Source organism: Nicotiana sylvestris, chromosome 8, assembly GCF_000393655.2.
Source record: "Nicotiana sylvestris chromosome 8, ASM39365v2, whole genome shotgun sequence".
Taxonomy (NCBI): domain Eukaryota; kingdom Viridiplantae; phylum Streptophyta; class Magnoliopsida; order Solanales; family Solanaceae; genus Nicotiana; species Nicotiana sylvestris.
Window position 1 is genome coordinate 56391218 of NC_091064.1, and position 25735 is coordinate 56416952.

At 35.1% G+C, this 25735-nt stretch overlaps 3 protein-coding genes across 3 annotated transcripts; 1 reads left to right on the plus strand and 2 right to left on the minus strand.

Annotated features, from left to right (window-relative positions):
* Positions 1 to 1460: 1460 nt before the first annotated feature.
* On the plus strand, positions 1461 to 10961 carry LOC104246959 (cationic amino acid transporter 9, chloroplastic). The gene is made up of 8 exons (XM_009802872.2): positions 1461 to 1851; positions 2639 to 3048; positions 5143 to 5319; positions 5447 to 5671; positions 5758 to 5934; positions 6902 to 7138; positions 10254 to 10343; positions 10453 to 10961. Exons 1-8 carry the CDS (start codon positions 1608 to 1610, stop codon positions 10597 to 10599), a joined length of 1707 nt encoding a protein of 568 aa, XP_009801174.1. The 5' UTR covers positions 1461 to 1607; the 3' UTR covers positions 10600 to 10961.
* Positions 10962 to 11910: 949 nt separating this feature from the next.
* Positions 11911 to 17023, minus strand: LOC104246958 (peptidyl-prolyl cis-trans isomerase FKBP20-2, chloroplastic). The gene is made up of 7 exons (XM_009802871.2): positions 16873 to 17023; positions 15450 to 15540; positions 15169 to 15389; positions 14914 to 15023; positions 13966 to 14074; positions 13798 to 13874; positions 11911 to 12318 (listed from the first exon to the last, which is right to left on the minus strand). Exons 1-7 carry the CDS (start codon positions 16916 to 16918, stop codon positions 12196 to 12198), a joined length of 777 nt encoding a protein of 258 aa, XP_009801173.1. The 5' UTR covers positions 16919 to 17023; the 3' UTR covers positions 11911 to 12195.
* A 1140-nt stretch (positions 17024 to 18163) lies between these two features.
* On the minus strand, positions 18164 to 23067 carry LOC104246957 (phosphatidylglycerophosphate phosphatase PTPMT2-like). Its single transcript, XM_009802870.2, has 7 exons — positions 22706 to 23067; positions 22258 to 22613; positions 20421 to 20543; positions 19976 to 20069; positions 19715 to 19797; positions 19547 to 19636; positions 18164 to 18853 (listed from the first exon to the last, which is right to left on the minus strand). The coding sequence occupies exons 2-7, from the start codon at positions 22474 to 22476 to the stop codon at positions 18503 to 18505; spliced, it is 960 nt and encodes a 319-aa protein (XP_009801172.1). The 5' UTR covers positions 22477 to 22613; positions 22706 to 23067; the 3' UTR covers positions 18164 to 18502.
* Between the last annotated feature and the right edge of the window lie 2668 nt (positions 23068 to 25735).

Here is a 25735-nt window from a genome sequence, read left to right on the forward strand (position 1 = left end):
GCAAAGCAATATTTCTTGATTTTTGATGTGGAGAAGAAGAATCCAAACTGGTTGTTTGTTAGGCAATATTATTCATATACACATATATAAATATTTCATATCTTGAATACAAGTTTGTTGTGTTTAGGAATGACATATTAGTTACTTCCCCTGTTTCAGTTTATGTGAACCTATTTCCTTTTTGGTCCCATGTTTCAGTTTATGTGAACCTATTTCCTTTTTGGTCAGTTTCAAAAAGAATGATCCATTTCTAAATTTGGTAACACTTTAGCTTAAACTTACAATTCTACCTTTAATGAGAAGCTTTTATAGCCACACAAATAATCTGAGCCCTTTTTTTGATTTGTTTAAGACCACAAATTCCAAAAGTCTTCATTTTTTCTTAAACTCCGTGCCTAGTCAAACATGTTCACATAAATTGAAACGAATGGAGTATATTATGGACAACTTTTACTTTAACACCACTTTTAAGTCAAACTATATTGACACCACTTTTGCTTTAAGTGACATATTTAAGTTCCTTAGATATATATTACTCCCTCCGGTCCACTATAAATGAGCAATTTGCCTTTTTATTTTGGTCCAAAATAAGAGTCCATTTATATAATTAAGAAACAATTCAATTTATTTTTCCAAAATTACCCTTATATATGTATCCCAGTCTTTTACTTCTCACATTAAATTATGCTGTAACAATTAATTAAGGACAGTTTAGTCACACTAACTAAATAGCTTATGAAGTTATGTTTTAAATGATAAAACTGGAGAATAAATTATTTTAACATCAAAAGAAAAGAAATCTCAACTCATTTGGGATTAAAACTTAATTGTTGTTGTTAAAGTATCAAAAGAAAGAAGATATTATCAAAAACAATCTCAAAATGAGATACTTGAATTAATCACTAAATACGATAATGCAAATTAGTTATTCTGTTAATTGACCTAACAAACTTTTTCTATTCAATAATAAATTGCTAACCTAATCGGTTTTGTTTCATATCTTTATTTTAACAAAGACACTAATAAGGAGCTAATATTACGCTTATTTAGCCATTGGCCATATTCACATTTATTTGGCTTAATAATCTTTTTTTTTTTGTTGCAAAGTTTGACTTTTGGTTGGACCAAACTTTCGAAGTATGATGTTTGATTGGAAAGAAAATTAGTGTCCAATTAAACTTTGATTTTTCGCCTTTTTAGGTTTAAAGGACATCCGATCATTTAACTTGTACAAACAAGTTATCATACAACTATATATTCATCATTCACATAAACTTATACTTTATTCTTGTATGTATAATTATTTATTTAAGTTTTTATTTTAATAATATTAATATTATTCTATTAAATTATGCACTATAATTCGATATACACATATAATACATATATCGAGAAACTAAATTATTATAAAAATATTATTCTTTTTTAAATAATGGTAGCAGCCTCCTTAGAATTTATGAATAGACGATTTCCGATAAGTGTTCTTTTTTACTTTCTTGCATCTGAATCACGTGGCTGAATTATTTTTTTATTTGTTTTAAAGCATCAACTTCCTAAATTAAGCTTTTGTATCGTGAATAACGAGGACAGGAAAGGAAATTCCGAATATGAGTGCTGGGCAACGCTCTGAATCTTCTTCGTCTTCGTCATCACCGTCATGGTTATCTCACTTCTCGTCATCGGCTCTCCGGTCAAAACCACTAGCTCCGACGTCCGACAGTATTGCCTCTGGCGGCGAAGGTCTTGTCCGCCGTCTAAGTCTCTTTGATCTTCTTCTCCTCGGAATTGGTGCTTCTATTGGTGCCGGAATCTTCGTCGTCACCGGCACCGTCGCCCACGATGCTGGTCCAGGTCAGCTTAAGAGCTATCTGAAAGTCCCTCCTGGTTATTGAACTCTTTAAAGGTCCTTTCTTGGCACTGTATTAAACACTAATTTTATAAAAAGTGTTTATAGGATCCAAAAGTCCTTTCCAATAATTTCCTAAATACCCTCCGATCATTTGCTTAAATAGATGAATAATAGTAACAAGAATGTAAAAAACCAATGGTGGTTCTTCTTAAGGTATTTTCGTATCAATATAAAAGGGCCATCATGCCCATTGTGTACCTGTATCTCAAATAGGTTATGATAGGTCATTCCATGGTTAGATTATTACTGCTCCGTAAAAGATATGTACCTGGGTGATATTGACCTCTAATATATTTTTTTGGATCAGTTAAAGATGAATTGTTTTTGACCTTTTTATACTTTAATTGAAGAAAAATTCCATACTTAAAAAAAAACATACTTGAGGCTCTCGCGGTTATGTGATAAGTTGCTATACCAAATGTGTGGTGATAACTTTGCAAACTTTTGACATCATGTTCTCTTCAGTGAGAAGTTTAGCTTCATCCATATGTGTGTATGCGTGTACCTTTATTTCCCAATTTCTTTTGTGTAATCTAAAATTGGTTTTACAGTTCAGTTATCACATAGAAGTTGCAGGTAAAGGCTGAAGTATCTAGTTTGAGTAGCCATTGCTGTAAATTAAGCTTCTTTGATAGAAGAGAAGCAAACTACATAGCTTATATCCTTTCCATCGTAGTATGCATATGTTATTAGTTTTCATTAATGAGGATTTGATTTCTGCTAATGCAGGAGTTACCGTGAGCTTCATAATTGCAGGAGGATCTTGTGTGCTCAATGCTCTCTGTTATGCTGAGTTAGCTTCACGCTTTCCAGCCGTTGTTGGGGGAGCATACTTATATGCTTATACAGCTTTCAACGAGATTATTGCTTTCCTTGTGTTTTCTCAGTTGATGCTTGACTATCATATTGGTGCAGCTAGTATAGCTCGCAGTTTAGCAAGCTATGTTATTACTGCACTAGAGCTCATTCCCTTCCTCAAGAGCAACATCCCAAGTTGGGTTGGACATGGCAGTGAAGAAATATATGGAGCATTTTCTTTTAATTTATTAGCTCCAATTCTCCTAGTGCTTCTGACAATTGTTCTATGTCGAGGTGTTGGAGAATCTTCTATATTAAATTCAGTGATGACAGTGACTAAGGTGATCTTGTCATCTACTCTTTGTCCTTTGTTATTTGGAATAATAGGGGAGCTTGTCCTTCTTGGTGAACGAATATCTTTAGGGTAAAGGTCCTTCTAATTTTGAAGTGTAACTCCTTAACTTAGCGTAAACATTGCTAATGCAAGTTCAACCATTAGTAACGAAATTAGTTAACTTAGGACATTAAAGTTCTCCCATAATCTGAGGAAGAGGATAACTACATATACTAGTGCTTTATGTATGGATGCTTAGAAAAAGTTGTGGATCACCTCTTATTGCATAGCTAAGTGGCTATGCACCTGTGGTGGGTTCTTTAACTAGTCAGAGTGCAGGGGATGATGCCGGGTTCACTGAATGACGCACACAGTTTAGTCATTAGATGAAGAAAAGGAATTACAGGGCAAGGGATGTTGCCTCTCTAGCCATCACGTGGGTCCTGTGGAAAGAAAGGAATAGGAAAGCTTTTGAGGGGATAGAAAATGATTCTATATAATGTTACCATCTAAAAAAAAAAGAAATGAATCTGTATCAAAAGAAATAGCCTTTTATTCTTAGTTAGCTTTTGCTGCACCCATGAAATATGTGTCTCTATAGAAGATTGGATGTCATTTATAGAGGACCACGTTTTTGTGAAGGTCCTAACCTTTATGTAGACGGCTTATATACAAGAGTATTTTCACATTGATAAATTATTACCTTATCAAAATCATTTAAATTCTCCAGTAATCAGATAATTTTTTGCCATAAAGGAGGAAAGGACATCAGCATAGCGGATGTTTCGGTCGTACTTCAAATTTGTCGAGTTATAGAGTAGCAATCAATTAACTTTTTATATTTGGAAGAGAACTATAGTAGACTCATATTGGCCACATGAAAATATGATTTTTGGAAAGGGAGGGGTTGGGGGAATCTGATAGTAAGACAAGTAGGCAGTCTAGTATAATCAACAACTATAGGAAGTAAGTTAACATTGATCTTGCAAAAAGTTTTTCTTTTTCATATATATATATATATATATATATATATATATATATATATATATTTTGCAAAAAGATTATTCTTGACAAATGTTGTTATTTAGAATAATTGGACTAGTTGTGTCTGGTATTCTCTGAAGTCAGTGAACATAAATAATTTCGAATATGAGTATTAGAATATGCCTACTCCTCCGGGGTAGGGTTAAGGTCTGCGTACACACTATCCTCCCCGGATGCCACTTGTGGGATTTTACTGGGTTGTTGTTGTTGTTGTTGAGTATTAGAATATGCATGTAGTTCCTCCTTGTCAGTTGTCCATCCGTGCGTGTTTTTTTTCTTTTTGTGATGTAGCACCAAAACCAAGATGAGGAAAATGATGAGGAGAAAGTTAAGAGGGAGAGGTTATAGTGTGGGAAATGGAGAATTAGAGGAAGGCAGGAGGAAGAAATGAGGAAAGGGAGGAGAGTGAAATTTAAGAGCAATGGCAGGAAATGAGAAAGGGGAAAAGAGAGAAACCGGGTCGTGTCTGATTTAAGAAGTACATGATGGTCCTACCTCTAGCATAACTTTAACAAGTTAGAACTCTTCATACGATTAAGATAATCTCTAATAGAAATGCAAGTAAAAATCAAACCAAACTGAAGTGATAATGGTAGGATATAAATTTTTTATCTAAAAAGATGCCAGTATAATCTTAAATTTGTAAAGTAAAACGGGAACATTATAAACATAAAGGTAAAATTAAGCTGAAAATATGGAGGGTAAACTAAAGAATCTGCAGTAGCTCATCTTTTTCTACAGAACAATTCCCGATTTTATGAGCTACACCAGTGTCAGGTCTCCCAAAACCCAGAACTTTATTAGTAATAGATTTAAGAAGGTGATGTTTCTTTTTTTCATTGAGCTGTAAAAGAAGTAGGTGATGGTTCATTTGTTATTTATCCGGCCATTCATGTGTGGCTGCAGTGTAGACTTTGTTAATAAGTAGTTCTGTAATCACTATATTATTCTCCTTTGTTCTGAGAAGTTTGTGATGCAAATAGTTGAATGATTCATTCTCTTAAGATTGACGTCAATGACATGGCTGATCTCTGACAGAAAGACAATTTCACTGCAGGTAGTCATTGTTATTTTTGTCATTATTGTTGGAGCCTTTGAGGTTGATGTTTCAAATTGGAGTCCATTTGCTCCTAATGGCTTTAAATCTGTACTGACGGGAGCAACTGTTGTATTCTTTGCGTATGTTGGGTTTGATGCAGTTGCTAATTCTGCCGAAGAGTCTAAGAGCCCACAGGTAAGACTGATTGATATGATGCCCTTTTCACAACTGTCTTTTAACAAGTATTAAGTGATTTTATTCTTCTTTTTTCTTTTTTTGGGGTGTACTTACTGATATATTTGATGATGAATCTGGTGATCAGAGAGACTTGCCGTTAGGCATAGTCGGGAGCCTCCTTATTTGTATTGCATTATATGTTGGAGTCTGCTTGGTGCTCACTGGGATGCTTCCATTCAAGTCCCTTGGGGGAGATGCTCCTTTGGCTGAAGCTTTTACGTCTAAGGGCTTGCAATACGTGTCTGTATTAATCAGCGCTGGTGCTATTGCTGGACTTACTACCACTCTCCTGGTTGGGCTTTATGTACAGGTATATTGCTTTTACATCAAGATACTGATGTCATTAAACTAGCTACTTAAGTGGTTCATAAGAGATGAATTGTTTCCAATGAGCAGTCTCGACTATATCTTGGCCTTGGAAGAGACGGTTTGTTACCATCATTGTTTGCTGAAGTACATAAAACGCGACACACTCCTGTTAATTCACAAATATGGGTTGGAATTGTAGCCAGTGTTTTGGCAGGACTTTTTAATGTGCATATTCTGTCACACATTCTCTCAGTAGGAACCCTGGTATGTTCTTTTTCTTTCACCTCTTATGTTATATAATAGCTATATGGCGTGAGGTGGATAAATCATTCTTATTGTTAGTAAGTTTATACTTAGCAAGAGAATAATGTCCAAAAGATGTTTAAGCACTCTTGCACTCAGTGTTTTCAAAAAGCACTGTGTGCAAGAGGGTGCTGTGATAAATGAATAGTTCATCTTCATATGTTATAAAAAGAGAAAGCAAAAGCGCAAAAAAGCATCAAGGGTCCTTGGGCTTTAACCAAGAAGCAAGAAGGTGGGCACATCATTAAAAAAATACCAAAAAAGTAATATTACACATATGAACAAATAGGAAATCCTCGTCAATGTAATAATAGCAATGCTAACTCAGCACAGGTCTTAGGTTTTAGAACTCGTGTGAATCAGTCACAAAAATAAAAGCACTCATACAGTTTCTTTTTTGTGTGATAAGGGACAGCTTAGAAGAAGTCCTGGTTGGCAGGGTCAATTCTTGTAATGAGAGCTCATCCAACTTCAAAATTTTAGTGCTATGTTTTCCTCTGCCAACTGTAAAACCCGAAGAATAAGAAGCCATGAAGCGCACTCTTTACTCACGTTGTCTGTAAAAGATTGGCACCATCATGTCACCTCGATCAGTCACTTTAACTGATGCAGCTAGCACTTTTCAAAACTCTGCTTGCATATAGTGAGAAGGAGAGAGAACTTCTCTGGTTGACAGCAAAATAAAAGGAAACTTTCTACATTTCTAAAAAGAAAAGCAGACAATAAACTTTCTATTTATAATGAGTGGTACTTTTTCTCCTTTTAGGTGTGTCATGATGAGTGATTATATTTAGTTTATACTTGATTTAGAAGATAAAAGCTAGTTCTACTAACAGATAGTTAGCATGAGCTGCTTCTTGAATGTCTGTAAAATATATCTGGTTAATATAGGATTTCATGTAACTTACGAGGATGGCGGTCTGTTCAGACAGGATATTCTGTTGTTTCAGCATGCGTCGTGACTCTTCGCTGGAAGGATAAGACTGTGCGTCAGGTGTTTGGCATGCCTATGTCTAGCAGGGCAGAAGGTCTCATATGCCTCATCACAGTTGTTTGTTGTGGGTTTGCTGCAGGAGTCTTTTACCGTTTCGGAGCTTCTTTTATATTCTTGATCATAGCTGTAGTTATTGCGATCTGCGCAGCTGCTGCTCTTCATCTCCGTCAAGTAAGTTGGTTCAGATTTTGCACCGAGAATCCTAAGACTATATATCAGGGCGTTTACTTGCACCAGTAATTCAGGATATCCTTGAAGCAAGAGAACTGAATGTGCTTTACCTGACTTGGACCATCAATGAATTTTAAATGGATGAAAAAAAAAATATTGTGGATTCAATCTTTATGTTAAAAAATGGCCATGTAAAGGTTTTTCAAAACTTGAACAGTTTCAAAAAATAAAAAATAAAAAAAATAAAGCAGCAAAACCTTTTTTCACCATTGGACCAGCAATGTTCAACTGCTGACTTTTGATCATTAAATACACGTGTGTCCTCCGTAACCACAATATGTTGGTGGGAGAGGAATTTGACCTTTTGAGGAAATTAATTTAAACTACTCTTTTCAATCTGGTTGGCAGAGCACTTTAGATTACCCAAGAATGATCTTAAATCTGTGAATTTCTGAATGAGCAGAAAAGTTAGTAGTTTCATAGCCAAATTTTCACAGTTACCGTCTTGTCTGTCTAGCATTTGTATGTTTTTGATGCTTAACTTATTCTAGTATTTCTGAAATTTAGTTTGTTTAAGGAAATGCATCAACTCTCCCTCCGGGGTGTCAAAGCTTACTTTAGAACAAGCTATCTCACCAAATTCTAATCTTAGAAATTCCCGAAACAGAATTGGAAGGAAATGTATGCGATTGAGCTTTCTCAGAAATGGGAGTGTTAAATGCTTTGTATACATCAGAAACTTCTAAAACCAGTGAATCTAGGAGTTAGGTCTCAGGGTTTTATCCATTTACAACAACAACAAACCCGTGTAAACCCACAAGTGGGGTTTGGATAGGGTAATGTGTACTCAGACCTTAACCCTACCTTGTGTGAAGGAAGAGATGCTATTTCCGATAGATCCTCGGCTTAAGGGACAGGAAAAAGAAGCAACTAACAATAACAACAACATGGCATCTTATTACCTTTTTTTTTTTTAAAAAAAAATGGTACTAATACTACTGGTAAGACTAGGAGAAGCACTCGACTACCTGTCAAACTTGAACCTAATTCTCGACCTCTACACCTTCCTATTGAGGGTCATGTCCTCGGTAAGCTGAAGCAATGCAATATCTTGCCTAATCACCTGTTCCCAGTACTTCTTTGGCTTACCTTTATCCTTCTTCAGATCCGCAATGGTTAACCCCTCACACCTCCTAATCGGGGCCTCTATGCCTCTGCTCTTCACATGCCCGAGCCACCCAGCATCGATTCCCGCATCTTATCCTCCGCGGGAGCTACTCCCACCTTATCCCGAATAACTTCATTCCTAATCTTATCGTAAGAAACAACATTGTCAAGGGTTTTATCTTATCGAGGGTTTTATCCATTTTAGGGCCCAAAGTTAAAAGACAACATTGCCAAACTCGTACATACATCATTTGAGGACATATTACCAAAAACAAAAAGGTAATAAGATAATAGGAGCGAACAGCACAACAGATAGAAATAAAGATTTAAGAATAAGAAAATACAAGAATAGTACTAATACTACGGGTAAGATTAGGAGAAACTCTTGACTATCTGTCAACCTTTAATCCTAATTCTCGACCTCCACACCTTCCTATCGAGTGTCATGTCCTTGGTAAGCTGAAGCAATGAAATATCCTGCCTAATCACCTCTTCCCAATACTTCTTTGGCTTACCTCTATTTTTACTCATGCCATAGTCAACCTTTAACACCTCCTAATCGGGGCCTCTATGTCTCTCCTCTTCACATGTCCGAACGACCTCAGCCTCGATTCCTGCATCTTATCCTCTATAGGAGTCACTCCAACCTTATCCCAAATAACTTCATTCCTAATCTTATCTTAAGACAACAACGTTGTCAAGGGTTTTATCCATTTTAGGGCCTAAAGTTAAGACAACATTGCCAAACTCATACATACATCATTCGAGGACATATTATCCCCCCCCAAAAAAAAAAAAAAAAAAAAACCAAGGTAATAAGATAACAGGAGCGAACAACACAGCAGACAGATATAAAGATTTAAGAATAAGAAAATACAAGAATAGTACTAATACTATTGGAAAGACTAGGAGAAACTCTCGACTACCTGTCAACGTTGAATCCTAATTCTCGACCTCCACACCTTCCTATCGAGGGTCATGTCCTCGGTAAACTGAAGCAATGTCATATCCTACCTAATCACCTCTCCCATATACTTTTTTGTCCTACCTCTACTTTTCCTCAGACCTGCCATGGTCAACCTTTCTTACCTCCTAACTGGGGCCTCTGTGTCTCTCCTCTTCACATGCTCACTACCTCAGCCTCATTTCCTGTATCTTATCCTCTAAAGGAGTCACTTTCACCTTATCCCGAATAACTTCATTCCTAATCTTATCTTAGGACAAGTCAAGGGTTTATCCCATCGAGGGTTTTATCCATTTCAGGGGCCAAAGTTAAGACAACATTGCAAAACTCATATATACATCATGCGAGGACATATTACCTAAAAAAAAGGTAATAAGAAACTGGAGCAAACAACACAGCAGATAGAAATAAAGATCTAAAAATAAGAAAATACAAGAATAGTACTAACATTACTGGTAAGACTAGGAAAAGCTCTTGACTACCTGTTAACCTTGAACCTTAATTCTTGACCTCCGCACCTTCCTATTGAGGGTCATGTCCTTAGGAAGCTGAAGTAATGTCATATCCTGCCTAATTACTTCTCCGCAATATTTCTTTGGCCTACCTCTGTCTTTCCTCAGACCCGCAATGGTCAACCTCTCACACCTTCTAATCGGGGGCCTCTATGCCTCTCCTCTTCACATGCCCGAACCTCCTCAGCCTAAATTCCCGCATCTTACCCTCTATAGGAGCCACTCCCACCTTATCCAGGATAACTTCATTCCTAATCTTATCTTAAGACAACAACATTGTCGAGGGTTTTATCCATTTTAAGACCCAAAATTAAGACAACATTGCAAAACTCATACATGCATCATTCGACGGCACATTACCAAAAGAATGTCTTACCTATTTAGCATTGTTTTCTTAATTTCAGGTTATATTTTGCCACAATGGTGTATAGCATTGTTTTCTAAATTTCAGGTTCTCCTTTGTTCTTCACAGGTTTATAGTGATACACCTGGATTTTCTTGCCCAGGAGTGCCCATTGTGCCTATTGTTTGTATCTTCATCAATATTTTTCTTTTTGCCCAGGTTTGTTCACAAAGCTTCATCCATTACCATAAACATAGTTCAAATATGTCGGATGCGATAAACTAAAACATTGGAATCCGAGCTCATTTTTCCATTTCCTTTTCTGCAGTTGCATCATGAAGCATGGGTGAGATTTGTTGTTCTCAGCATAGTTACAGTTGGAATTTATGCGGGTTATGGACAATATCATGCCAATCCTCTAAGTTCGAAAACATCAATTATTTACCATAGGGCACCTGCAGAAGAAGCTCCATGATTAAGCTTCTAATGGTTTTCAATCAACCTTGATTACAATTTTATCAACTGTAAGAATCTTGACGCAATATCCTCAAGAATTGGAGGAGCTCTCATTTCCCATTCAAATTTCAAGCCAGATAAAATTGCATTCGTCAAATGTTGTTGTTCCATGTGTGTGTATATATATGTAGATTTATTTGTAATCTGTTGATTAAGAACTACACTTGAGCTTAGTGCTGTCGGAAAGCTTGGTGCTGCTTTTGGATAAATACACTGTAATTGTACAGCACCATCTTCCTTCTGGATTTCAATTAAACTTGTATTGTTTACAGATAAAAAAAACCACATGCAATCTTATTGCCGTGGACAATTGCGACTTTATAGTTTCTTCCTTAAATTGTTTCTGGTTTATGTGTTGCATTCTAGATTACAGCAACAGTTTTCTGGATTAATTTCAGACTAAGGACCATGGTTAGAGATTAATTCACTGATATTGCCATTATTGTGTAAATCCTCACCTCTTAACCTTTGTGTATTTCTTGTTCCTTGGATTATTGGTGTGGTCAGTCATGAATATTTTCTCGCCGAACTCATGCTTCAATCAAATGCTGACATTGACTCCTTTCCTGTCTGAGCAAGTTGAAAGTATAATATGGATCTATGGAGTTGTGGACCTGTGAAGTCCTTGAGTTTCAGTTAGCACCTAATCTGCAGGTTTAGTTTATTTACTTTGGTAGGAACGCTGTCTAATTTCCTTCAGATCAGTTTGCTCTTTCTCTAGGTGCACTAGAGTGTTTGCCAGCAAGGTGATAAGAATTTCTGGTTTTGGTTTCAAATCTCGTTTGGTATAGTAATATATGCTTCTTTCCACTTGGGCGGCTAATTTGCCATCAATTGCTTTGGTTTTTCTTTTATTGATCGAATTTAAAGTAGGACATGTTCTATTATACTTCACTTCCGACTTTTCCTTTTGAGAAAGAAGAGATTACTGGACAATCGACGGAGATGCCAAAAGAGTGGATGGTTTATTTGTAACAATAACTTAACCTCCAACATAAGAAAAGAGCATTTCGGGCGAAAAAAGGTTGGGAAGCAAACACTCATATTCATGTACATGTAGTATGAGAATTGTTTCTCACTTCATCCCATTTTACGTGATGCAGTTTGGCTGGACACGAACTATTCTCACCTAAATAGTAGCTAGGATTAACATAGTGCTTGGTTGCGTTCTAAAAAGTTTCACTTCACTGTTATTTCCTCCTAAATTTTCGACGATCCAAGGAGTTCATTCAGTTACCGATGCATACTAGAGAAAGGTAAGCACAAGTAGTTCTATAGGCCCATTCTTGCCTCTTGTTTTGCTTTATAGATACAACAAATACAAGATTTCTCAGCAAACATTAACCTTTTAATCGAGACAGTAGGATAGTCTCCTGTTACTTTCAGTGAAAAAGTTACTGATTCGGAACTACCTTGTGATCTCTACACTACAGTCTTTTCTATCTTCCATTTTTCTATTTGCCGTAAAAGAATGAAAGGGAAAAATAAAAAAAAACAAGTCTCTTCTTCTGATAATAATGATACAAGATGTGACTAAAATATTCACAGAAGGGGCTTAATTGCAGACAACATCAGAGTAGAAGCCTGCTATTGTCCTCCGTTTGCAGTCTTGAATGCCTAGCAATTCCACGTCAAATACTTCAAACTGTTTTGAGCTAAAAAACGTTGAAGGCCCAACCTGTGAAACATGAATAATTCTAAAATATCAAGATACGTTCTTCTTGTGCAAGTTTTAACTTCCAAACAGTGTAATATCAAAGGCCATATATTACTTGGAACTATAATCAAAGTCTGCAATAGACTACTAAATTTCACCCTAGTCTGAGAAATACAATAGCGTAAGAGTGGCTCCAAACGTGATTTTCAACGTTTTTTTTCCAACTTAACCATCCAGTATCCAAAACCCAGATAGCATGCCTATAGGATGCATATTATATGCTTTTTTGTTAACCTAGATGTCATGTCCATAGGACTTCAAATAATTAATTGATCAAATTGCTTCATTACTTAGTTGTGTTGCCCATCCAGATATCATGACTATAGGACACTAGTCTCTTAATCAATTACTTCTGCTGTTTTATTATACTCCCACCTAGATAGCATGCCTATAGGAATATATGATGACAAGAAGTTCAAATATCAATTGATAAGAAATCTTGCCTATAGAACACTGTTATCCGCCTAGAAAGCATGTCTATAGAATCAAACGTCCGTAATTCCCAGTCTTTAATAACTTTCAATGCCTATTACGCAACAACTTAGAAATCATGCTTATAGGATAGTGTCATTCACCTAAGACTCCTATTTATAAAATCAATGCTAATGATCCTGAGTCTCCAGAATCACCTAGAAACCATGCCTATAGGACTTTAAATCTTCACTTAGTTTTTAGAACATGCAATTTAAAATTTCTAGATTCCTTCTAAATGGGTCATTTGCATGGCAACTGATGTTTTCTCAACCAAAATAACAATGTAGAAAGAGGTTCCACTTATTTATGTTGCTTTAAGAAATGCATACTATGCGCACAATTCAAAAAGTAAGACAAATCAAGCACGACGTCTGTAAACCAAGAACCAAAACTGCAATTTGTTCTTCATAATATACAAAGATATAGATACTTTATAAGGATGTATTATACCGCCAAAGTCAGTTACTCAACATCGTATAATATATTGATAGAATCACATGTATTATCAATAATTTTCAAAATTAATGTGTAACTGAATCCTGTTAAACCACTTGATTAGAACAGTAGCTACATCTAGGTTTCTGTTGGTAGTTACCGATAAAAAAAAAAAGGTTTCTGTTGGTAGTTTTGAGTTCCTAATAACTCCAAGCTTACAAGGAACTTATCCTTAAAGTGGCAAAACATATATATAGGTTCTCTGAGTAAGGAGTACTCCAACTTAAATCACACTATGTAAATGGCTGAGGGAGACGAAAGCAATTACAAACGCGAGCAAAAGAAGTATTAAGAGCTTCCTTGGCTTCTGTTAGTTAGCAGTATCAGAAATAGATTCTTATCAAATAAATAATATTGGAAGAACGCAACACAATGCGAGCACGTCTAAATGCTTAGTTTTATTCCATAGCAGCTTTAAACGATACTAATTATAAAAACATTCAATTGAGGAGCAGATTTAAGGACACTTACCGGTGGTCCTAGTTCTGGAGGTATGATAATCCTCCTTCTCCCGCCAGGTCTCATGTCTCTAATTCCTTCCTCAAAACCTGCATTCATCCTTTTCTTCATATTACTGCAAAATTTTCTCATATCTGAGAGTTAAAAAAGGTTATGACATTGTGTGTTTGCTTAGATCACCTGGGACCAATGCGTTGGTGCCCATCCGAATCTTTGCAGGAGCATTTTGAAGGTATGTACTGTCTATACGACGTCCAGACTCGTTATAACCAATATAGTGGAAAGTCACCTGCCAACGGAGTAAAAAAAAATATTGGTGATAATGAATGCAGCAATTCAAAGAATCAGCAACAAGCAGGCAGCAATTCAAAGAATCAGCAACAAGCAGTCCGTTATCATTTTAATGCTAGTAAACCTTTCTTTGTTCCCTTTTAATTTGTAATAGGAATACCTATTAAGATAATAAATCCCATTTGTCTTTTATTCTTTGTAAATTAAGTGAACTATGAAAAGGATCATTACTAGGCCTAGGTGTCCAGTTGAACCAAGCCCAACCAAGCTTAGCAATAGTTTAATGAGCCCGAGTCAGCTCTTTTGTGTTTATCAACCATGCATATGTCAGAATAACTGCATAATACTTAAAACAGTCACATCTCTGTGAAGGAAAATAGAATTCAGAACGATTGTGATACATTAATTTCTTCAGAGACTGGCAGAGCATCCAGTTTTGGTTTCTTGAAATTCAGCATTATTCCCATAATATAGACATCCAAGAATCATCTTATTACAAACTATAATAGTAAAAGCCAAGACACCATCGCCTGTGCAGTGAGAGTTTCTAGAAGACCAAATGAAACTCTTGAATGCAGTAACATACAAATTAATTATAAGGAATATACAAAAAGGAAGGATAGGAAAAGGAAATTAAATGCATTTCGTCTTGCTTTGTTTTATTGTGAATGTACCATATCGGTTCCAAGACTCCGCTAGAGCAATGTATGAACGTAAAAGACGAACTCCGGTACCATTATATACTTGTTTCCCAATGATTCATGGATGTATTTAAAATTAATGACATTCTAATAAAAGCAGATCACAGCTTTTCAGTAACAAAGAATGAAAGGAAACCTGTTGGCCATCCTTCGGGCAATCACCTTCACCAACAACAATATCCCACAATATAAGACCTGAGTCACGCTTTATGTAGTTATCAGACGTAACTACTTTAACTTCAAAACCTGAAAAAGGATTCAAAGAATCACATTCACATTATAATGTACCATGATATCAAAATAGGAAATGGTAAGTCAAACTACTGATGTCTTAAAAACTAGTTCATGGTCATTTCCACTCACACGGTGTCTCATGGGTGGACAAACAAACCTTCTCTGATGAAACTGGGGAACTCTTCAGGGGCATTATTTTCTCTTTGGATCCGTTTGTTTTGCTCTAGTAAGCGTCTTTCATCATACGGGTTTTTGCTCTTTGTTTTCCCAGAAGCTGGGAGAGCGGGAGATATGCCGGATGTAATCAGAAAAAACAAGAGAGATCTGCGCTTCATATTGTCCTCATAGTGCAATATATTTACTTTCTGTTCCCAAACCCTGAAAATATTTTCTATTTCAGCTACAAAAGATTGACATTTTGGTTAAAAGTTAAGTTACCTTTTATCTTGTAATGTGACAGCTGAGCAGCACTGGAACGTGGACTTCTGTCTGTGAAAAGCTTGAGCTGGCTGACAAGCTGAAAGAGTATCTGAATTGAGAATAAAACAAGTTGTTTAATAAAGGGATTTATGTATGACAATCCATAACGATTACCTATCAAAGGCTGTCAAATGTTGCTTAAAGGATCTACAACCTACATTGTATCTAATGGCAAACTACACAGGAAAACCAATAATTTCGGTAATCCTGTTATTTCCCGATTCTTTTCTCATTTTTCCATGAGCACTATCGATGTTTAAGGATGGAAATTTTTCACAGCAACATGAAGATAAATTTTTCTAATGCGTCGAACAAATTTTGAATTTAGAATCCTACATGAGCTCACATTGCCAGTCCAAAACCCGGATATATGTTAAACCACTATTGTGAGCACGTGAGGTGTGACAACTATCACAAAACTAGTTAGTTTATGATGAATCCTCACAAAATTAGAACGTGCTCCTAGGAACACATAACGTTGGAATGAAATGGAGCAAACTACATATAGCTGACCCCAAGTAGCTTGGAACTGAGACGCAGTACTAGCTCTTGCAAGCCAATTAAGAAGTCTCAACTAGCACTGCATCAAAAGATGTGGTTACCGAGTCTCTTGGATGCATAATTGGCGCGAGCAAATATATTATTGAAATGGAAGGCTTTTCCTTATGCTACTAGAACAAATGTAATTAAGTTCAACGAATTATTGAGGCTAATATTGCATTTAATCTAGTTCGGAGGGAGAGCAAACAAGAAAAAGACATTCATTCACATTATTCTTCACAGCATAGTTATCAAAGTGAACATGGCATGTATATCACATCTAAATTTCTCTTTAGAATGGGAAAACAAGGTAAGAGAAAACAGAACACAACTCAATAAACCCACAAGTTCAAGCGAAGATTTTCCAAATTGGAAAAAAAAAAACAAAGAAAGAGACTATTAGAGAACACATTGAACCATTTTTTTCTCATGCCATAGACAAGAAAGTTAAAAATACACAACAATAAAACAAACCCAGTAGTTTCCCATTTTACCCTTTCCTTCTTAAAAGGGTGTGGCTAGTCAAATAAGTAATATGGTAAATACTTTGTCGGTATTTACACCAAACCAATTAAACTTATCATGGTCAAATGTAATTTGATGAAGTAAAAACATGCGTTAAAACCATGATTATGTATAGCAGAACTCAATATGCAAATACTATGTCATGTTTCTATTGGTTTGGTGTAAATACCCAGTGAGGTTAAGAAGCCAAATTGAACATTTCCCTCAACCACAGCCAAGAAAATCCACAATTTCTAATTTCTCGTTTCTATACTAAGAAGCAGTATTCATAACAGCAATAGTGTGTAAGTGTTACTCTGAGGAAGAGAGGAATTACAAGGAAAAGAAATGTTGGAGAGGAGAATCGAAGAATTCAGCACCATGGCCTTTGTCACTTCAACTGCTTCTTTGGCAAAAATGGCTGTTTTTGCAGTTTATTTGGGAAACAAAAACAAATGCTTACACTGCCTCTTTATCTTCACTTTTTGATGTGCTATACATCTAGTCTAGATATTAACAATAAGACCCTTATGATATCTTTGATGTTATCATTGTGCTACTATTTTTTATTTTTCTGTCGTTTTGCCTCCCCCTTGGCCTTTCTCATTGGACAATACTTGCTAGAACCTAGTTTTAACTTTTAATTGTAGGGAAAATAGTCAAATTTGCTATGTATTATTCAAACTGAGCACCAATTTTCGAGTTAATATTATCTCCACGTTTATGAAAAGGTTTTATATTTGCCATTAACCCTTAACGGAGCTTCAATTTAAGGGCAGTTTTAAACTATAGTAAAAAATTAAGGAGTAAATTTTGATTTTTTTTCTTTCAAGAATTTGGACACTAGAACTCCTTTAATAACAAACGGCAAATAGGAAACTATTTCCTAATGCAAGTGCATGAATAGAGCAAAAGTTTAATGGAGGGAAAAATTGAACAATTCTGAATAGTACAGATACAAATTTGAACAATTCTAAATTTTAAAGATCCAAATTTGAATATTTTCCCCAAGTTAAAGATAGTGAATGTAGAGATAGATACCCTCGTTCACTAAATTGAAGTTTTAAATTTTTCTACCTAATCCAAGTTTCCAACGGGTACAAACTCGTATGAGAGGGTATAAAAGGGAGGAGAAAAGATTGAATTGGATCCAAAAGGAACAGTGAATGTAGAGATACCAAATCCAATAAATTGAAGCTCTAAATTTTAGATCTATTCCAACCATTCTAAACTGAAGAGATGAATTGAATATAAGAGGGTAAAAAGGGGCAAAGAAGCATTTTGATACCCACATTGTATCAAGTCTATTTGAACAACATAATTTTCTTATACAATTTCGATTCAGTGAAAGACGCAAAGTTGCGTGTGGTATAAAGGATATCAAATCTTTAGCCAGCTCTGCAGGAATTGACATAATTTATCAAGTTATTTTGCATTTCAACTGAAGGCGAGCTTTTGAAGCAACAATAAAATTATCTCTGTGCCAGGAGTTTAAGCTGTGAAATCAGTCACTACACCTTTCCTGAAACAATACATAAACGCATAATGCTGCGCAACAAATTTATCTTCAGGTGACAAATTTGCTTTTGCTGAATGATTTCAGGAATATGTGTGTGTGTAGCGTGATGAAAGAAAATAGATTTTTTGCATTAAAAACATCCAATTCATTAAAACATGCATGCCTCACACTTTTCCCTTTCCAGAACTCAACTCAACTTACTATACTGTTATGCCCTGTCGCAACACCACATATTATTCTCTGTGTCCACTTCTTGAATCTTGGCTTCTTGCCTAGATAATCTTCTCACAACTTGAATTACATTCGCAACAACATTGTTGTAGCTCCACAAAAGACACGAAAAAAGGGGGATCAAGGGGTGGTTTAAGATATATATATGAGAGAGAGAGAGAGAAGCAATATAAGGGAATGGCAACACCTCGGCTTCCCTTAACCAAGATATGACATCTCAATAAACGTGGATGTTAACGCCAATACCTCCTAGCTTCTTCGTTGACATTTTTTGGCTTGAATGATAGCGAAGCCAGAAAAATGAAAGCCGGGAAATTGCAGCCTGGCTAGCAACCTGAACACATCTACATGCAAGGTTTAAATCCGCTAACACTTCGTTACGTGTCAGACCTGATTCAACGCTTTCCTCATACCCATCAAGGTCAGATTCAGAGACTAGAACCACCGAGCCATCATCAAAGGCAGCAACTTCTTTTTGTGCTGGAAAGTCCAAGACTTCCAATGAATTATCACCTCCACAGACATCACTATCAGTATTATTTACTCTTACATAGAATTCTTGAACCGCCTGCATTTGTATAAGTAATGAAAATGACGTTTTAAAACTTTAGAAAAACAAGACAAGAAAGGACAAGGGATTCTGAACTATCAAGGACAGCTTTTGGAAAAGAGAGTATGAAGAATACAGTAAACAATAATATATACATATAATTTGTTTTAATAACCAAGAAATCGCTTGTTTCCAGCGTCGAAACTCAAAGAACGTGCCTGCCCCTCTACCCTAATCCTCTTAAATACGGGCTTGGTTCACCAGCCAGGATTCAGACTATTGAGTAGTGACGTGTGCTTTTACACATCTCTCATTTTACTACCTTGCCGTTGAACCTCTAGGGTCAGTGATATATCCATATAATAAAAACACATACAGAAAAAATTAAAGTCGAGGACATGAACGCACAAATCTAAAGTTGCAGTGGACTGGCTGACATATCCTAACATATTCTAACTCAAATGTACAGATTTTATTTTAAATGCCAGTGTCCGCCTGTCCGGTCCAGTTTCGCACAACCTCGACTATTTAACTGGGTGACCTCCCACTAGCACAGATACAGCAAAACTCTCCCACCAAGGCTTAGATAGATGAGGAATCACCTAGAATATTTTGTCTTTGCTGGGATTTGAATTGAGCGGGAGTATAAGCGCCTCGTACAAACAACAACTAAGCCTCGATGCAGAACAAGAATCCTGGTTAAGAGCATACCTGCCACTGAGAGGAGGCTAACAACACCCTTGGTCTAATGGATCTGACATATTCAAAAGCAGCCTCAGGTGTCATGTGCTTGTGTTTGACCTACCCAAGAGGAAATATTAGAATAGAGAAAAACCATGAAACAGATACTAATTATATGCTCTGAGTTGTGGTGCCCACCAGGTAGCAAAGGACAATTGTTGTACTACGGCCACGGCCGGCTTTACAGTGCACATATGTTGTCTTACCACAAGATGCATTACCTTCAAAGCCACATGCATAGAACTATGAATTGACAATCAAAATAACGTAATGAAATTGCAAACTCCAGCAACATATAATATATATTTACCGTTTGACTCAAAAGCACAGTATATAAAAGCTGGGGAAGGATTCTTACCTTCATTTTACACACTAGAAAGCTGGGAGTAAGAAACTTACCATGGATGAATTCAATAGCTCGGTCAATATCTCTATCTGATGGTGCAAAAAGATAGTCTCTGGTAGGAATCACCAAGTGATCGATGCCATGATCCTACAAAATAAGTAAAATGGCATCATTGGAATGATTTTTTCTTACAAATCATCACTCTTTTAGTGATAAATAAGGAGCACGACAATCATTTAGAAACAATATGGTGAAGTTTTCTTGCTCATGCGTATTAGGACAAAAGATGTTCCTCTAGTTATAATTGATCCTTTTACAAGTTTACACCCGTTCACTCAAAATCTGCATATAGGTAGGCAATCCAGCCATCTTGTTTCGATCACATAGCTAACTCAACATAGTTAATAACAATAAACTTGTTAACCAGCAATTTCAGTATAACAAAATGTAATGACTTAAAAATGAGATACAATGTGAAAGTGGGAATGTAGACGGTACAAGATATAATGATGTTGAGACCAAAGTCTCATATGGTTCATTCAAGGTAACCACTCCAGCCACGCCTAGAGCCTTCAAGCGAGGGACATCAGCAGGAAATGGAACAGCTCCTAACAGTATGAACTGAAAACACAAAAAGCCATCAACAACACCTCAATTAACTGAAAACATAATAAATGGTTAGTCCCCAATGTAATATGTATTTTAATTTTGAAAGCAATAAGTTCAGAGATAGAGAAAAGAATGAGCAGAGAAAACTGTAAAATCCACAATATTGCAGTGCATAAACAAATATTAATAACAGCTGCAGCTTACACAAAGGCTGTATATAAATGAAAATTTTGCTAAACGACAGATGCAATCTTTGAACTTGTATATCCAAAAGTGTTGGCAAGTCTTCAGAACTGCAACTATTTGGTTCAAGAATTAGAAGTACTCAAAAGGAAAGGGAGTGTGTGTGTGTGTGTGCGTGAATGGATAGAAAGGAGGAAGGGAAAGGAAGGAGATGGGACGTTCCTAGAAGAACAGTATTTTTCTTCTGCTTTCTTTCGTATTCCTCCATATTCAAACATGCTAGTGTAAATAACTTAATTGTCCTCCTCTCTTTTATATCCATTAATTTCCTTTTTCATTACCATATACTTACACCACACAAAATGGTAAATAATCCTAAACTCTAAACTTGTTGAGCAACCGAACATGTCGATCTTCAAAGGTATAAGCTTAGGAAATGGCTACTTCACATATAACAATCTTATGAAACATCCAAGCCAAGGGCAAGTGACAAACCAGGATGACAATATGCAATAACCTCCACGCATAATGAGAGAATGCACAGCCAACGCCATTAACTTACTATTTTAAATTGATAGAAGAAAATGTAGAGGGAAATAAGTTGAAAATTAATCATATACACCAACCAGCAATCAAAAGCAGCTGAAAATATTAGAGGATATGTGAAAATGAAACGCTATAAATTAAAGTCGACATGACTTACAGTTTCACATCTGGACCACCAACACGGCATTTCAACAACACTAAGATGGGAAGGGGTATCTATTTCTTAGTAAACATCATATATTAAATACTCGGCACTGATTTGCCCAGGAAAAGCACATATCAGTGCAACAGGAGGAGATTAATGAACACGCGCCCATCACATGCTTTGCAACACAATACTGAGATCTCCTAGAGTAAATGGATATCTCTAACAAACACTAAAAGTTTCTCCTGGGTAAGGGGTTTAGGTAGAGGCTGATCCAAGACTTAAATTTGATGAGCTCAATCATAAGGTTCTTCACACTGAACTCATCGTACTTTCAAAATTACGGGTCACAATTTAATATTTAATGAGATTTTATTGGTTTTTCACATATATATCTATGTTCCATGTCGAAAACACTTGGTACAGTCGAACTCATAGGCAATACACTCCATTCGCCTCTGGGTTAGGGGTGGGTTTACATATCAAAAAGAAAAAATCACAAAGAATCAGCAGTACTAAGAACTTGATCCTTCAGTTGAATTTTGATTTGGGAATTTGGAATAGTCAAACTATGTGTCACATCTTAAAGTCAATAACTTCTAGTTATACTAAAGATAAGCTTTGAATAATTTGAACCATCAACCTAGGAAATATTAGGAAAAAATAAACCTTTTTGACATTGACCAACTATTGGATCCTAAAGATAATCTGAATTATACATTGAAATATGAAACAGCACAAATTTAATCAAAAAAGCTTAAAAGCAATATACACATAAAAACTACAGATAGTATGTATGTTAAAGAGCACAAATGCAGTAAAACATGAATATTACATAGGTAAAATTTATACCTCATCAACCCTATCCCACCACCGAAACTCGGTCTCAATCTTGTTTCTGACAACATTATACAACAACGTGGGATAAAAAAGCGCACGAGCACCTGCTCCAACCAAAGCCCTTTTCGCGCCCGAAACAACCAATGCACCTTCTTCACAAGTATCATCACAAAACTTCTCCTCCCTGTTTACTACTACTTCTTCCCCCTCATTCAACTCCTCAATATACATCTCTTGGACTAAACACAAGCACAACTAACCCTCAAAAAAATAGCCTTGAAAATCTCTATTAAACCGAAAAAGATTCAAACTTTATTCCTATACAGTATCAATTTCAAGAACTAGAATTCTTCAGGCATGAATTTTACCTATAAAACGAATTAAAAAGCATATGAGTACAAAAAATTAGAACCCCAGAAAAAAAAAAAGAATCAATTCAATCACAAGTTCAATTACTCACCAAATTGAAATCAAATACAGAGGAGGCTGCTGCTACAAAAATTACACATATTTCTACAGCAAGATAATAAAACCAAAAAAGAATTGGATTCAAGAATGTGCCTTTTACATGCCATATTCAACAACAAGAACAAGAAATTGATCTGAGGGATTACTGAAAAAGAACCAAGATTTTGAATAAATATAAGATGAAAAATTTCAAAGGAGCAAAAAAAGAGAAACTTCAAGAAAGGTTCTTCGTTGTTGGGTGAAAAATATAATTCTTGAATTATTATAGAGAAAAAAAAAGTGGGTGAGTTTTCTCTCTCAAGAATTTAGAGTGTTTCTCTCTCTCTATGTATATGCCTTTCCTTTTCTCTCAACAAACTCTAACGCACTGTGTGTATGAGTGCGTGTAAAGCTAATGTAATGCTATTACATTCCCTTAATTTCAGTTTTGTGTCAGGAGTGCTTGACTGAGCATAAATTTAAACTAAACAAATTAATGTAATGATTTTTGACTGAGCAGTAATTTAAGAGACAAAAGCCACTTTTAGAATTTATGCCCTACAACATTTCATATACTCTATATTTGTGTGGATTTATGCCCTACAACATTTCATATACTCTATATTTGTGTGGCTAGAATCACCTTATTAAGAGCAAATTGAGAAATTTATAATTAAATTATTTGTAGAAAATAAAGAGATATTATTCTTTTTAGGATAAATTAAAAGAAAAATGTGTTACTTAAATTAGGACAGATAAATGTTTAAAAACAGTTTAAAATCTATGCACTAATCATATAAAAAATAGTTATACAGTCAAATCACCTATTAAATAATAATTATTAATTGGTAACATGAGAAATGGTTATTAACATGTTTTAAAAGATTAAGCTAAGCTACTATGTAGGGAAAAAAATGTAGACCATTATATATATTCGCTCTATCCAATTTTCTTCGACACATTTTTTATCTTTAATTCACATTTGTCAAATAATTAGTTTCTCTTTGTATTGAATCACCTTAATTTTCTATGCGCTTTTAATAAAATATAATTTTATTCAGCAAAAAAATTATTTAATTTTAAATTTCTTATTTGTACCTCTAATGAGATGATTTATGACCACTCAAATATTTTTAATTTATTTTAGATTATAAGTTTGAACATCTTTTTTTTCTTTTAAACTTCGTGTTCAATCAAACATAATCGCATGAGTTAAGAAAAAAGTAAACTTAAATACTTACAAATTTATTACACCATAGATAGATATAGATGGTAAGTTTTAACAGCTAACGACCAAGAAGGAAGTTTTTTTTTTTTTGGGTAATGACCGAGAAGGAAGTTACCATATAGTTTGTAACGCCATTGATTTTATTGTTACACCGTGTTTGCAGGGAAACGTTAACATCTGAGTGTGCAGCTATTAATAGTAAAAATTTATTAGCATAATTATTTGATGATGATGTAATAAAAATATTTCCCTAGATATATTAATAAAATTAAATTTAAAAAATGATAACTTGAGCTCTTTTTTGTTGAGCTCTTTTAGGGATAATAATTACTAGAGTTTTAAGATTTTGTGTTGATTGATTAAACTTATAATATTTACTATACTATCAATGGATATAACTTAATTTATGTTTAATATATAGTAAATGTGTAAAAATTGAAAACCTTTAACATATTATGTGTTTGTTGTAAAATGTGCACTAAGTTCCCGCTATGTGCGGGCCCGAGGAAGGGCCGAACCAAAAGAGTCTATTGTATGCAGCATTATCTTGCATTTCTGCAAGAGACTGTTTCCGCGGCTTGAACCTGTGACCTCCTGGTCACATGATACCAACTTTACCAGTTACGCCAAAGCTCTCCTTCTTAACTTATGTATACACTAAATACTAATAGCCTAAATAGATTTTTACTCTATCTATTAAAGTATGACAACTACTTACCTTTTTTAAGACTATCACCTTACACTTCTTATAAAAGGTTACTTTGTGATTATCTTTTTAACTACCATAGCATAAAAAAGTCCTGTGGAAGTACACTGAGTATGTTATTATTGTGTAAGAGGGAAAAAATACTGTTAGTTTATAAAAATTGACTCTTCACGAATGTAGGAATCCAGTGAAAAATTCAAAATACCACATTAAATTTTCTCGAATGGTGATAGAATTTCATTTATTTTAATTTAATTAACAAACCCTAAGTGTATTTTCGCATAGATGTTAAATGTCGGTTATCCATATTTTCTCTGTGAAGAATGGTTCAAAAACAGTTATAAGGTGTAATATTATGCGAATCTTGAAACAAGATCTCCTGGGATATCGCATCTTGACTCAAAATCACTAAATTTTCTGTAAGTAAATGAGCACGTCCTAAAAGAATGATGTGAATTTTATACTTTTGAAAAAGATTCTTGGCTGAAAATAAAAAGTGGCAAGTCCCTTGATTCTATACTTTTTTACCTATTTTGATTTTCTTCTTAATTGAATGTAATATATTGTCTATCCTTTTTATAAATTCTTTGGAATTACTAAAGCATACTCCCTCCTGTCCAAAATAAGTGATTTTTTTTCTTGTGGTTCAAAATAAGTGATTTTTTCAGATTTCAAGAATGAATTAATTATTCTTTTCCTACATTGCTCTTGGAGTAATTAATGTTAGAGTATGTGTTAGAAGTATTTATATGAAGAGATGATAAAAGTTAATATAGTCAATTTCATTACTAATTAATGTTAAAAGGTAAATTTCTTAATATGTGTAAAACCAACCAAAAAATCGATTATTTTGGACGGGAGGGAGTACTTAATTGCTGAACCTTCATGGAGTAAATGAGCATGGAATTTATAACTTTCACGTGATCTTCGAGGTTGAGTTTTATAATCAAAATTCTTTAAGAAGTTAGCGCAAGAACTAAAGTTTCTATTTGACCTTACTTAACTAGTTTTTGAGGTTGAGTTTTAATTGAAATTGAAAAGAAAACAAAATGCGAAGGTACACTAAGGCTCCGTCAATTGTTTTCTTAAATTAGAATTAGTATTAGTAC

Excerpts from the sequence above, each read along its gene's own strand:
- LOC104246959 (XM_009802872.2), top strand. The coding sequence starts at position 1,608 with ATGAGTGCTGGGCAACGCTCTGAATCTTCTTCGTCTTCGTCATCACCG. Across the intron at positions 5,672-5,757 it reads TGGTTGGGCTTTATGTACAG|TCTCGACTATATCTTGGCCT; the intron begins GTATATTGCTTT and ends TCCAATGAGCAG. Across the intron at positions 10,344-10,452 it reads ATATTTTTCTTTTTGCCCAG|TTGCATCATGAAGCATGGGT; the intron begins GTTTGTTCACAA and ends CCTTTTCTGCAG.
- LOC104246958 (XM_009802871.2), bottom strand. The coding sequence starts at position 16,918 with ATGGTGCTGAATTCTTCGATTCTCCTCTCCAACATTTCTTTTCCTT. Across the intron at positions 15,541-16,872 it reads CTCCAACATTTCTTTTCCTT|ATACTCTTTCAGCTTGTCAG; the intron begins GTAATTCCTCTC and ends TTCTCAATTCAG. Across the intron at positions 13,875-13,965 it reads CACCAACGCATTGGTCCCAG|GTTTTGAGGAAGGAATTAGA; the intron begins GTGATCTAAGCA and ends GGATGAATGCAG.
- LOC104246957 (XM_009802870.2), bottom strand. The coding sequence starts at position 22,476 with ATGTATATTGAGGAGTTGAATGAGGGGGAAGAAGTAGTAGTAAACAGG. Across the intron at positions 20,544-22,257 it reads GGTGGGATAGGGTTGATGAG|TTCATACTGTTAGGAGCTGT; the intron begins GTATAAATTTTA and ends TTGTGTTTTCAG. Across the intron at positions 18,854-19,546 it reads TAGCCTCCTCTCAGTGGCAG|GCGGTTCAAGAATTCTATGT; the intron begins GTATGCTCTTAA and ends ATACAAATGCAG.